At 42.2% G+C, this 14,909-nt stretch overlaps 1 protein-coding gene across 2 annotated transcripts in view; it reads right to left on the minus strand.

Moving 5' to 3' along the window:
• Positions 1 to 780: 780 nt before the first annotated feature.
• ESYT2 (extended synaptotagmin 2) overlaps positions 781 to 14,909 on the minus strand; it is an 85,561-nt gene continuing 71,432 nt past the window's right edge. For both annotated transcript variants that reach the window (XM_025859113.2, XM_025859114.2), the window contains 8 exons: positions 14,756 to 14,842; positions 10,405 to 10,554; positions 8,798 to 9,183; positions 7,574 to 7,672; positions 6,109 to 6,240; positions 4,374 to 4,479; positions 3,625 to 3,674; positions 781 to 3,528 (listed from right to left, as the gene is read on the minus strand). In XM_025859113.2, coding sequence (XP_025714898.1) covers positions 3,483 to 3,528; positions 3,625 to 3,674; positions 4,374 to 4,479; positions 6,109 to 6,240; positions 7,574 to 7,672; positions 8,798 to 9,183; positions 10,405 to 10,554; positions 14,756 to 14,842 — 1,056 coding nt within the window. In that variant the 3' untranslated portion in view covers positions 781 to 3,482. The remainder of the gene's footprint in view (positions 3,529 to 3,624; positions 3,675 to 4,373; positions 4,480 to 6,108; positions 6,241 to 7,573; positions 7,673 to 8,797; positions 9,184 to 10,404; positions 10,555 to 14,755; positions 14,843 to 14,909) is intronic.

Here is a 14,909-nt window from a genome sequence, read left to right on the forward strand (position 1 = left end):
TAAGGGACCTGGCATCTATCTGCACACGGGAGAGAGGCACAGGGAGGCAGAGGGGCCGTCTAGGTCTCCATCTCAACCTCCTCGGCTGATGGCAGACAGACACACCGTGAGGCCTTCCAAGGAGGCACTGGGGTAACGGGTCTTCAGCCCAGCAGCAGAGTCTGTACTGCAGATACAAACTGGGAAACCATGGTGTCACTGTTGTCAAGCAGAATGCAGAGTAAATATTAAAACAGGGGCTGGAACTAAAACTCGTGTTCGTCCACATTCACAGTCTGGTTGAAGATGGTAAAGGAGCCAGAAGGGCCGGGTTTGCAGTGGCCGTGGGCACCGGCAGGGCCTGGCTTGATGCTTTCCCACCTGATCCAGCCAGCCTCTCTGTGTCATCACTTCTCAGAACTCTACGTACAAAAGACCCTTAAAGACTGTTTTTTTTCTACTTGTGATTGTCTTTCATAAGAGCTGTTTTCACGACTCCAAGTCTAAAGCAGGCAGAGGAGAGTCAAATTAAGATGGGAACAAGAGAGGGGCACCTGGCTGGCTCAGTTGTTAGAGCATCTGACTCCTGATCTCAGGGTTGTGGGTTTGAGCCCCACCTTGGGCATGAAGACTAAAAAGATGGGAATATAAGAGGACTAGTATCAATGATCTCATGTTCTTTTAGAAATGAAAGAATTCACACACAGCATGGATAAATAATGTACTATATCTACTTTTCAAATCATTTGATCCCACACTAAAAACTTCATTTCAAAAGACAAAGGAAAAACAAATCACAAGTTAGCGAACATAAAAGTTTATTGAATAAATACATGCACTGTCATGTAAAATTAGTCGATCAAAAAGGACATTCTATCATAATAATTAAAAAAACCCTCTGTTTTCCATTTGCAGTGGGTGACGACCAGAGTTTATACACACTGGTCTACACTGAGCTTAGGTTCTTGGAGAAGGGCTGACCTCCTGATGAAGCATATCTGCGAATGAATTCTCCTAGTATAGAATGTAAGTTGAATACAGCTATGATCTGAAACTTGAAAACAACACCGCCAAACTTCCATACTTTAAGGCACAGGATAGGCAACCCACATGTAAAAACTAACAGAATTCAAATTCATTTAATTTTCCTCCCATTGGTTTGGCTTAATATAGAAAAGTTAACATTCCCTTTTCCTGGATGAAGTGATTATTGAATCAGTGATGAACATTTTGAGAACTCAAGTGTTCTCCATCACCAGGATCCTGGAGTCTGGCCTCGACAGTAATTCTCAAGCCTCCCCACAGGGTATGAGTTTCTCATTGAATGCTCATCTTGCCACAAAAGACAGGATTGCATCGGGAAACGTTTTATATCTTCAGAATAGTCCCTTTCCTTTCTCTTTCCTCTTAAGCAGAATGAAGCCCACTGCCAGAGGCTTCAGAACCTGCAGATGTGTCTGTCTCCAGGTTCCCCAGTCCCTGTATCACAAGGCACGTGTCATGCTGCTAACTGGCTTTCTACCTTTCATTGTATTTATTTTGCCTCATTACTTAAATAAAGCATTCCATAAAGTAAATATGTACCTACTGGTGAGCACATGATTGCAAAACCCACGTTTAGGATGTTGGTAAAAATTATTGGTATGGAACCAGTGAGTGGTTCTCTTTTTATAGATTATGCCAGAAGCCCTTCAACAGACTGAATTAAAAAAACAAATCTTTAATAAATCTAATACCATGGGCAGGCAACTAGATTTAGTAAGTAATTACCTGCCTTTATCATGCTACTAAAATACCACAGTTAAATTTTTTGTGTGCATGTTTATGTGTGCATCGATATATTAATAAACTTCCTCCTGTACATTGAACATGGTTTATAGTGAAGTTTCATTAACTAGGAAACAGTGAGATTATACTGTCTTTATGGTTACATGAAATGTGTTGTGAACTATAGACGCCATTATAAACAAACCCATGGTTCCAAGTGTAAATGAAAACAAACATGAAATCTGCTGGAAGGCAGACGTGCGCAGGAATAACAATCAGCGTCCACCACAGGCACTTTGGTATTTTGGTCACATGAGCAGTCCGTGAGTCCACGAGACGATTTATGGTAAGATCTCCAATTTTAGTCGCAAAGTTCTATTCCCCCAGTATCTGCATACATGATATAGAATGTTCTCCTGGCTGAGGAAGTCATCTGCATCATACATTTCTCGGACACATGCACGACACTGCTGCAGAGCTTCATCCCCCAAGAGGCTTGGGACTCGAGGATACAAAACATGCTACAATAATCCAAAAAGAAAACAAGTATTCCAAAATAAAAACAGAATCACAATATCCCAATACTGAGGTCAGTCATGGCATCAAGTGAAGAGACTCAGGAAATGGTTATTTAAAGTCAACAGCCGCCGTGCTGGAACCCTCTGGTCCCAGCAGCGCATGGCCTCGCGCACAGGGTCCGACGGATGATGTCGCACTGACGATGAATGAATGACGAGCTGTTGGTTTTTAAAACAACTTCCTACCTACTTACCAGATCTATCCCACAAACTTTATGGTGAGCATGTGAGCCTGTCTTCACAGGCTGGGAAAACACTGAAAATTAACAAAGCTCATGACGGATGGTTTCACAATAGCCTAAGTGCTAACATTGGAAATTTGTATTATATTTTAGGAAGTATAACTGTGTATCTGTGTACTACTTCATGAATAAGTTATATCAAGCAATTAAAAATAAACTTAAGACATTTCATTTTACATAAGAAATTTCAAATTAGTGCACCATGATTTATGAATATGACAATGCTCTTAGTATTTTGTATTACTCAGTTACACACTTTTCCTTATAAGCACTTCAACTAACTCTCAATAATACATCTTTATATTTATGAAACTGGTAATATTTTGAATACTTCCGTCATTCATGATGGGCAGAAGAATACTAATATTTAAACTTTCAGCCTGTTTTAAAAAAAGAAACACCATAAAATTGGTCACTGAGAACTTTACCCTGCAAAGACAAAATGATTATCTGTCGTAAGAATTTCATACATTTTAGAAGAAAAAAATATATTTCCTTAATCCATTTTCTTCAGAATTCAAACCAGCATGTAGAGATTATAAAAAATAGTCTATTTACATGGCATAGTGTACCTCAGTGTGTACAAAACAAGGCGACAGTAAAGCAATATACATACGTCTGCTCCCTAGTAGATATAACTGACATACACCTTTACGTGACATGGTGATTAACTGCTACCTTATTACACACTATAATAACTGGTGAAATACTACAGAAAATTAAACATACAAAATCTAATGATAATATTGGCCAAATATGCCTAAAATGTCAACATGGTTTATAAAACTATGAAGATTTATATAACTAAATACACTGAAATTATAAAAACAGTATTGGTACATGTGCGGGAGGGTGTGCTCTGAGCACACAAGGGTGGGCGGGGACACTGTGGCAGGCTCCTCGCGCCCGGCATGGACTACGTCACCACGTGTGGTCTTGTGCCATCTTCCGTGAGGTCGTACCTAGGGGTGCATAGGGAGAGGGGGACAGACGTGAGGTCAACTGGGGAGAGTGTTGTGAAGTAAACACACGGGGCTCGTCTGTGGTGGGACACTCACCACTGGGTCCAACCCTTGGCTAGTTCTTCAGACGCCAGACCAACCAACACCTGTTGGTGGAACAACATTTGTTACAGTGGGTGGAGCAGCCCCTGCTCACCCCTTACCATCCTCCCAGCCTCTCCAACCTCTTCCTGCCTCAGGATGGAACCCACTCTCTGTTATCTTGAGGCTCTGTCAGTGTTTTGGGCCCTGATGACCCCCCCATGAATGATACAGTGGATCACATCCAAGAGCTCCACCCTGTATCCAGCAGTCTCAAAATTGAGTTATTAAGAAGAATCGGTGCAGATAATTTACAGGGATATTGGCTCAAGTGCCATTCATGGCAGCACAGATGGGACGGATCACTGGTAACTGGGATCTATAATTGAAAACTCCTCTTCCCTAACTTGACCTCTTGTACATTTAATATTAAAGAATATATAATTTTACGCAAGAGTTACATGTGAATTTAGACAAAGACTAGAATAAATTCAGAGAAATAAAGCCACTAATTTGTGAGATGAATAATATGCCAACAATATGAATCTGTAAAAACAATGAAAACTTAAAAATAATCTTCAAATGTACTCAGGTTTTAGACAACATGGTCTTTCATAGTCCACTATTTTATAAATAAGCATAGTTATAGAGGAAGTTCACCCCTTTCCACTTATTTAAGTATGGTCTTAAAAAAAATGCACTTTGGGTAAGTGTTTAATGTTTATAAAATATAGGAACTGACCAAGGATATTTTTCAAACTTACTTTGCCAAGAAGCCCTTTATCTTTGGACAGGAAGCCGCCACTGTTTTTCACTGCTACATCCAACGTTCTCCTCTGTACCTCTGGTAATGAAACACTGAAATCAAAGCTGACATGGAAAAAAGAGGACCTTCCTTAAATTTCCCCATAATTTTATTGTATTTTATTATAACTAAAAAATGATATTTCTGCTTATGAGACAGTTCCAAATGTTACGATGATTTTTTATTACACAATTGAGTTCTGTGCAGCGTTTGGATCTGGCATTTCATGAAGACTCAAAAACATTTTTTTCCCATTATTTTCCAAACATACGTGGTGACTCTTGCATCCTGATTATGGGAAAGGCCCTACTGCCTGTGGCTCCCTCATGTGTGGGGAGGGCTGTTGTATTTAGAGTAGTTGTAAGGATGGGGGACTGGGGACGTTTGTAGGACACAGCAGAGGGTCCAGACCAGTTCACTCATCCAGGCCTAAAGACTACAGAACACTAGATAAAACGCCTGGGTGAACGAAATAAGTGACACAGCCTCATGGACGTGAACAGATCTGCAGTGCACTTTTTAATGGCTGAAGTCAGATGCCACAAACCAAAATGCCTCCAGGACACCAAGTCCTCAAAGCTGGCTGGTGTCTGGCGATCGTGAGGCAGGGTCTCTGGTAAACCAGCGGACAGAGAGCCTGAGGTCCTGCAGGGACGTGGCTGGAATGCAGCCGGCCTTTCCATGGAGCTGGATGGAGCAGCTAGAAACCCAGACTTGCAGGTGGGGTCTCTGAATCCTTAAATGCTGGGGGCTAAGTGAGAACACTGTCAAAACACACCCACACCAGGATTTGGTGCACACCTGTCAGTTTATGACCTTGGTTTAGATAGAGTTGTTGGCATGAAGTTATGATAAAACGACCAGTCCCTTTAAAGATAAATGTAAACACAAGCAACAGATACTTTGACACCATCTGACTTTATTATTTCCCAAAATGCTGGTGGATTTTTAGCTACAGAGACTGTAATGTAAGGTACCCGGTTTGCACAGACTAAGACTTATTTAAATGTGACCTGAGGCCCCCAGAGGCCCCCGAGACCCTCTCTGGAGATGAGCACATCAGACTGACAGCAGAAGCAGTAGGACCTTTATTAAGACAAACCATTAAAGAGATCTGCAAAAATGTTAAACAATAATGCCATTTATTTATATATATATATTTTTTATTGTTTTGGAAACTAGTTGTTTTTCAGAAGAATATTTTAAGATGTTATAGGTTTATTACTGCTATTTAAAATAAAATGTAAAATCGAGCACTGGGTGTTATATATAAGTGATGAACCACTGAAATCTACTCCTGAAACCAATATTACATTGTATGTTCACTAACTAGAATTTAAAGAATCTGAAGAAAAAATTTTAAATTCTCAGTTTTTATTTATAACTCAGAAAAATCAATAGATACACCCCACAAAATAAAGTTCTTTAAGGTCCTCAATCATGAGTCCTTCCACAATGTTCACAATTTGGACTTACTAGGTTTAGTGCTTCTAGATGAAGTTCAAAGTATTTATTTATTTATGCTGACAAGTCTGTGGGTGCTAATCTGGAGTTTTTCACTGATACTTCCCAACAGTGTTGGTTTGAATGCGTTAGTCATTCAAGAGTATTGATCGAGCCTTCCTTATTTGAGGATTCAACAGTCTGTCTCCACACACCCCCCCCGCCCCGCCCCACCGAAGTAAACACCATACCTCTGGTCAAACACGGGGTTCAGTGTTTTCTTTGACACGTGTGTTTTTCTCCTTCCTGATCTCCTCTTGTCTGGTAACAAATACATGCGGACATAGGGGTCAGAGCCATCTTCAGAGAAGGCAATGAGATTTCTTATGACACAAACCAGAGAACACTAGATATTAGAATCTAGGAAAATGACAATTAGCGTCACGTTCAAATTCACTGTTCTGATTTCCCATTTATCTAAACCACTGAGAAGCACAAAGGAGCAAAGTGTGCTTCTGTCTTTGCCCTGTGCTCACTTGCTGGCGGAGGCGACTTCTGCCTCCATTTCTTGAGCCCAGTATTTGGGGGACATTCTGATACCTTGCTCTGCTTTGAAAATGGCAACTGCTGGTTTACCTTTCCACAGTACTTATACTGTCTGTCTTCTCCCAGTGAGGGAGTATGGTCGGCCTCACAGCCAAGGTAAGCAGCCTTCCGGGAGACCCCAGCGAGGCCACGCACCCTCCTCTGTGCGGGCTCAGGCTGCTCACTCCACTCTCTGTCCTTTGCTCTCCTGAACCTTTCACCTCCTTTGTGCAGCCCATGCTGCACTTCTCCTAGGACAACTGGTCTGAGCCAAACACAGTCAAGCATGATATGAAACCACTTCAAATTACGCACTTATTGATCAACCTGAAAATCTACTTAGGGGATTATCTGGTGAGAGTCCTCTATGACAGTAATTACCTCACAGCAAGAATACATGAGGTGCTCAATAAACAGGTACAAAACTGAACCCATTTATATAATATTTCTAAATGTCACTAATTCTAACTTCCTATGTTTCTAACAGTCTTTTGTAAGATCCAAATATTTATGTCATGCATTTATATCATAACTTCTACTGAGATGGACAAGTTACCTAAAAGGGAAATAATTAGTTGGCTGCATACTATCATCACTAATCTAACACAAATTCAAGCAACATTGTCATCTCATGTTACACTTAATAAATTAGTACACTGCACAATAAACTATTCTCGATTGGGAGGGTAGGGTGGGAAAGGCACACCTGTACCTTTGGGTGCCAATGTCAACTGGTATGCTCCAGAAATAGTCTTGAAAGACTATTGGCAATACCTATCATGATCCCATAAACTTTTTTGGATCCTTTGAATTGATATAAACTTACTCCTGGAAATTTAATCACAAAGAGACATTTCAAGAAAAAAGAAAGATATGTTCGTCACTATGTTACATGTGGACAATCTAAACATCCAGGATGGCAGCTGAAGAGTGTATTACAAAGCAACCAAAATGGTTATGAATAGAAAATACTTATGAAACAATGTCGAGAACAAAGCAAGAATACAACACTGAATACTAGGATTACAGTACAATCTCATGACTTTGTTCTTTAAAGATGAAATAAATTCGTCTGTTTGGTGAGGCTAGAACTCAGTATTTTGCTCCCCATGTAATGGCTACCCTGCTCACCTGCAGGAGTGCACAACCACCACGAGCTTGTTTCTCTGTGAGCTGTGCCGGATGGTCAGCTGGATCTGCCCCAGGGGCGACTGCCCCAGGGTTGTCCCACTGGGGAAGCAAAGCAGAAAGTTACAGCTCTCCTCAGAACTGAAGGGCTGTGTGTCACTGGCACAAGAAGGAACCAAATTACCCATGGACTTGAACAAAATTTGAACTTCAAACTCTTAATCAACCAGCTGAACTCACATTTCAAGTAAGGCTTCAACATAACTTAGTCATTCAGAACTGATGAGGCTCGGAGGTCTCCTAATTACAAACATCAATTCCGTCACTACCCAAACCCACGTATGCTTTCTCAAAGCCCCACACGTTGCTTGCTCTGATTTTTACTGGCAGCCTCTCTGACAAAACACTACCCCTCGCTTTCTCTCTCTCGGGGTTGAAGCACAGACTCCCAAGACCACCAACAGTTGCCCCAGCGCAACGTCCCCCAAGATCAACCCAGCTACTCCCCAAATTTGGCTCCTGATAAAAAGTACTTTCTTATTTAAAACTGCAGGAAGGGACTGGCTTCTTTTTTCCAAAATAGTGGACGTGAGAAGGTACAGAGGAGAAAAGCATGCTGAGTGTGGGTCACAGACCTGCATGCTTCCTCTACCCCCAGGAGCACTCATTTCATCTCTGCCTCCACTTCCGATTCCTCAACACACCTCTGAGAACAACAGACAGGAAGAACGGCTTCAAAGGGCAAGTTTACTCCTTCCGCTGGGAGGAAAAGGCTAACATATGAAGCTTGTGATAACTGTAAGCTGTTTTCCTCCTTCTCTCAAGAACCCTGGGGCACATCTATGAATCTGAACACCAGAAAACCACGGCCAGTGGTCGTAACGCTGAGCACACAGGACCTGTTCTTAGGGCACACACACAATCGCTGTGCTAAGAGAACACATCAGATCTAGACCCTGCCTTCCTGGTCTGAGGACAGCCACACCACGGCTTCACATCTTTCCTACTCATGGAACCTGTTACCCCACTGCTTCCTGACCCTCAAATGAGCCAAATATTAGGTCCTAGAAAACAGCAGGTTTATTTTCAAAGTCAAAGACTCAGTGAGCAAAAGGCCAAAGCCATGTGAAGTTCTTTTAACTAACTTAAAATGATGTTCCCTCCCTACAGCATGAAAGGTGTGTGCTCTGATTTGACAAATACAAAGGGGATGGGATGTCTACTTACTTCTCTAGCTGCCGCAGTCTCTGCCGAAGTTCCTGGGTGGCGATGGGCAGTGATATGTCTGAGGCTATGCTTGGGGTGGGCTCCTTGACGGAGATGTGGCTGGGCGAGCAGGTGGCACTGGCCTGAAGGCTGGAGGAGCTTCTGCCCAGGTCTCGTGGCCCCTGGGGGCTGGCCTCCACAGGCTGGGCTCTCTCTTCCACACCAGGCTTATCGCTGCTCCCGATTACTGGCGTGCACGGGGCTGTGCTGCTGTCACCAGAGCCTGGCGATGCAGACATCTGAGATCTCACCGATATTTTCCTCCCTTCTTTAGAAACAGAGGGTCGCTTTACTTGAGCTGAATGTTGGTGGTCTGGAGACCTTTCTTGCTTTTCGAGTTGGAGTACCTAGAGGTGGAAATAAACATGAAGTTAAAATCAGGGACACTAGAACAGCCTGCTACCTGAATGGCTTCAGATTTATTCATTTGCAAATGTTTCTTTAAAAGTCGGCACAAAACACTATAAACAGTCTAGTGTATGTTCAGCTACTCTATTATTAAAATAACGCCATATTACAGTCAGTTTAGAAAAAGCAAAGTCTAATGAATCAAAGTATCACTTCCATGATGTGAATGTCGCATCTGTGTGTTCTCTTCAGCCTCCTCCATTTGCACGCATTCCTGCACAGTTGTGGGGTGAAGTCATTGCTGGGTGAGCCTGAGCCGAGTGCCCCCGAGAAAGGATGAGAGGCGAGGACACCCTCTCCAGGGGGCCACCACACACAGCAGCCCTGATGCAGGAGCAGGCCTCACGCTCCTCAGCTTGTGTGAGCACGTGGACCCTTTACTTTGCTGGCTTTCATCTGTAGTGTCAAGGTGTGCAATACTCCACTGAGCAGAGCCTGTACTGCACAAACCCTGAACCCTGGGGTTACTGTATCAGTGTCACCTTTTCCCGCTTTTATAAAATAAAGCTGCAGAAAACATCTTCATGTTCATGGTCTCTCTGCACTGTGTCTTCCTCCTGAAAGTCAGACTTGCAGAGAAAAGGTTCTTGGTTCAAGGGGCTCTATCGCTTATGGCCTGGAGACACTGCAGGCCTTTCTGGAGAAACTGTACCAATCCCCAGAGTTGGGACCAAGTGCAAAGAGACCATGTACAATGCACCCTCCACTAAGTTTGCTTTCATTTTTTAAAAAGTGGGTTCTTTTTAATTTGCATTTTAAAAATCAGTGAGTTTTAGCATTTTTCATCTGTTTGCCAACTTTATTAATTTTGAACATTTCCTTAGACACTCACAAGAATCACTGTCTATTTTAGACAAAAAAATTTTTGTTTGTAATTTCTACCACCTTGTAGAATTTTATTAAATTTTCTCTCCTGAATGACCTTTGAAAATTTAATTTGGCCTGCTCAAGCAATCTGGAAATACCAACTTGGGCAGAGATCTGAGTCCAGGCCTCAATCAGCTCTCCCTTAGTCACCTGGAAACCGTCAGCAGTGGTTTCCTTGCTCCCCAGACGAGTGCCCCATGCCCTCTGCCACACTCTGGAGCAGTGCCACGAGCGTCGGCAGTGCTGCCCGTTACCCTGTCCACTCCTGCATGTGCTGCAGAAGACTACAGTACCCTGAGAGCGATCTTCATCTTCAGAGTGCTGTTGGGACCTGAATTACTGAGTTGGAATCGTTGGTTCATGGTCATGTCATCGCTGGTAAGCAGCTGACTGAGAGGGATCTTCAGATGCCCCAGAGAACACTGATGCTGTTCATCTTTGACCTGAGGGACACACGACAGAACACACTTAGCTCTGAAGGTAAAGACAGAAAGCATATAAATGTCCAAATTCCAGTCTTTAAAAAAAACACTTCTGCCATCTCTGGGTAGGGTTCTCATAAATGACTGACACAATGGACACCCTCAGAACTGTGATGAGTGAGGTTACAGTGTGTTCAAGCCCCATGTGCCTGTCACCTCCTCACCACACAGTTATGAGCACAAAAGGAGCACTGTGTTTTAGGAATCCATTAGAACCCTGAGTTGAGAGGCAGCAGTCTACACAGATGTGAAGATTAGGAAGACACGTCTTAAATTCTGTGAAAATGGTGACAATACACATTCATGGTGATGCGTCTATCAAGTTTCTACTGGTGATACTTGTTTATGGAGAAAAACATTACTTTTTTTTTTGTTAAAGATTTTTATTTATTCATGAGAGACAGAGAGAGAGAGAGAGAGAGAGAGAGAGGCAGAGGGAGAAGCAGGCTCCCAAGGAGCGGGGAGCCCGACGCAGGACTCGATCCCAGGACGCTGGGACCATGACCTGAGCCGAAGGCAGACGCTCAACCATCTGAGCCACCCAGGCGCCCCGAGAAAAACATTTCTAAGTGCCTTTTATTTTTTAAAAAGATTTCATTTATTTATTTGACAGAGACAGAGCACAAGCAGGGGGAGCAGCTGAGGGAGAGGGAGAAGCAGGCTTCCCGATGAGCAGGGAGCCCGACGCGGGGCTTGATCCCAGGACCCCGGGATCATGACCTGAGTCGAAGGAAAAATGCTTAAATGACTGAGCCCCCCAGGCGCCCCTTCTAAGTGCCTTTTAAGCAGTCCCTATTCAAAATCTACCTGGTTGTTTTGAAAATTTATAGTATCCACTTTAAATGCATGGCAATTTCTGTCTCCTGAATAATAACCTTCAGCATTACTTCTGTAACACGTACTATTCCTGTTAAATTATTGTAATACAAAAAGTCTTTTGTTTTTTTAAACATATTCTTATTTTTAAAGTAGGCCCCATGCCCAATGTGGGGCTTGAACTCATGACCCTATCATGAGTTGCATGCTCCATTGACTGAACCATCCAGGCGTCCCAGGAATACAAAATAGTTTAACCAAATAGAGTAAGAATTCTGGAGAGTTCATGGGCTATATGAAAGTAAGTGGTCAAAGACCCTAACTAAACACGAACACTTAAAAGCCTGATTGCTTATTTTTTTTTAAACTGTAATCACAAAAGCATTTTTAAAAAGATTTTATTTATTTGAGAGAGAGAGTGAGCACATGTGTGCACGAGCAGGGGGGAGGGGCAGAGGAACAAGCAGACTCCCCGCTGAGCAGGGAGCCAGCTGTGGGGCTCCATCCCAGGACCCTGAGATCACGACTTGAGCCGAAGGCAAGACACTTAACCAACTGAGCCACCCAGGAGTCCCTTAAATAAATAAAATCTTAAAAAAAATAATAAAGTTAAAGATCCTGTAATTATTTGAAAAATAGTGCGATTTATGAAGAAAAAATTAGCTAGACAAATACAAAATACAATAATTAGCTAAACATACATATTCTGTATAAAACAGAATGTAGAAATATAAAACAGCTAACACAGAATAATGGACCAGGCTGGGCACGACCGGCAGACAAGGAGCTAACCCTAACCCCACTGTAGGACATGCCCTCTCGGACCTCACGATCTCAAGAGGCTGGGGAACGAAGTCAGAGTTGTACAAGCCAGACCGAAAATGAAGGCCCTTAAACTTCTCAAAGACTGAATGCTGGGAAACAGGACATAACCAAGAAAAAGGGGAGAGAACTAGGGTTGTGCACGTTTAGCATGCTGGCAACGGGAACGAGCGCACAAGCTGCGCAATCCATTTGGCGCTTTCCTTGAAGCTCATGTGACAGGAGGGCGGAATATATGACCACTGAGAGTAACAGGTGTGCATTCAAGAAGCTCGGATTCCTCCCAAGTATGTAATTTATATATATTATATATGTTCAAACATGCAGAGGACTTCTACTTCTGGCTACGATGGAGGAGCCAGACCTAAATTTATCACCCATGTTAGCTTAAGAACCAGACAAAATGTTCGGGATGATGGGCTCTGGGCTGGACAACGTGAGACACTGGACACAGGAGTGCCCTGAGAGCATGGAAACCAAGTGAGGTGAGCCTGACAACTATTTCCTGCCTAGCTGGTGTCCAGGCCATGCTTCTGGCATGAGGACCCCAGAGAGATGTGAGGGGTTGCCCTGAGTGAGGAAGGGTGAAGAAAGCAGGGAGCAGGAGGTTCCAAAGAGAGCCAGAGGCCTCTGAAGACCCCTCATCTTCAGCCAATCAGCACATGAGGGAGCCAACTACCTGAGGCCAGGAAAGATGCCCCAGGAGGAGCAGGGGACAATTCCCAGAGCACAAAGGGCTGCAGAGAGTATCCATTCCAAAGAGGGAGGAGAAATCTCCTAACACTAGGGCAGACTAGCAAGGCCACAGGATCCCAAGATTGAACGCTGTCGGGCCTGCCTAACAAAACTTAAATCAAACCTTGAAAGGCTCAGTGTCCAAGTTACTTACTTGCAAATGAGAACAAAGCTCCAAAATATCTGAAGGAATACAAAAACCCAGCACTCAATAATGTAAAATTCATAATGAAAAATGACCAGGCAACCAAAGCAGCAGGAATATATGACCCAAGAGGAGGGAAAGTAATTCACAGAAGCAGATCCAGCAATTATACAGATGACAGAATGAGTAACAAGGTACCAAAAACTCTCACACACTAAACACGAGAAGGTAGAGGAAAGACATGGAAGAGAAAAAGATCCAAATGTTTACTTCTAAGATGAAAAATATGTCTGAGATGAAAAACACACAGGATGGGATTGACAACAGAAGAGACACTTGAGGCAGGAAAAAATTTGAGCAAGTACTGGCCAAAAATTTTCTAAACTTTAACAACAGCAGACTTTTCATCAGAAACAACAGAAGATAGTCCTTTAAGAAAATAAAACTGATAAACCCTTTGCCACACTGATCAGGAGAAATAGAGGGAACAGGAAAATTACCAATATCAGGAACAAGAAAGGGGACATCTTTCTGGGACATTAAAGGGATATTCTGAATAATGTTGTGCCAAGAAATTCAACAATTTAGATGAAATGGATGAATTCCCTGAAAGTCATAAATAAAAAAATCATCAAGAAAAAATAAATAACCTAGACAGATCTATATTATTGGAAATTAATTTGTATTTAAATGCCTTCTTATAAAACTACAGGCCAAGATGGCTTCACTGGTAGAATCCTCCAAGCACGTGAGGAAAAAACCCAATTCTACATAAACTCTTCTAGAAAAATGCCCAGGAGAGAACACTCCCCAAATCCTTCTATGAGGACAGCATTACCCTGATACAAAAACTAGCATTACAGGAAAACAAACTTACAAATAGTATCCTTCATGACTAAGATACAAAAATTCATCACAAAATTTTAGCAAGTTAAATTAAACACATAAAAAGGATACCTCATCATGACCAAGTGGAGTTTGACCCCAAATAAAGGTTTGCAAGGTTTAACATTTGAAAATCAACAATATATTTTACCATATTTACAAACATAAAAGAAAAAGCTATATGATCATCTCAATAGCTGTACAAAAGCCTTTTAGAAAATTCAACACGCATCCATGAAAAAAACACTGAGCAAACTAGTTAGTAGTTGGAGTAGAAGGAAACTTCTGAAAACAACAGACTTAATGGTGAAATCCTGAGGCTCTCCCCTTAAGAGCGGGAAGGAGGCAAAGATGTCTACTCACTGCAGAGGTGGCAAGGCCACGGCAGGGCAACAAGGCAAGAAAAGGAAGTGAAAGGTACCCAAACTGGAGACACAGAAGTAGAAGTAACATCATTAGCAGAAAACCTGACTTCCATATAGAAGGCAATCCTAAAGTATCCATAAAAAGCTGAGAATAACCAAGTACAATATCAATATACAAAAGTCAGTTGCATTTCTAGATACTAGAAACAACCATCAAAAGTTGAAAATTGAAAAAAAATTACATATCAAAAAGCATGAAATACTTAGGGATAAGTCTGACAAAGATTTATCGATGACGATGATGAGTCCCATAAATTGTACTCTTTAAATCTGTGCAGCGACTTGTATGTTCGTTGTATTTCTACAATTCTATTAAAAAATGCAAATAAAATACCTCGACTTCGAGGTCCTGGCGCTTGGGATTGTGAATGAAGAAGGTGAAGTTTTCCTCCCACACAGGTTCATTGGTTTTGTACCGAATCTGAAAGAAATGACCAAATGTCAACTTTGTGATATTTTACGTGGAAAAGAGCTACTAAGACTTTGTT

Source organism: Callorhinus ursinus, unplaced genomic scaffold (assembly GCF_003265705.2).
Source record: "Callorhinus ursinus isolate GAN/ISIS: 27379988/994484 unplaced genomic scaffold, GSC_fseal_2.0 scaffold99, whole genome shotgun sequence".
Taxonomy (NCBI): domain Eukaryota; kingdom Metazoa; phylum Chordata; class Mammalia; order Carnivora; family Otariidae; genus Callorhinus; species Callorhinus ursinus.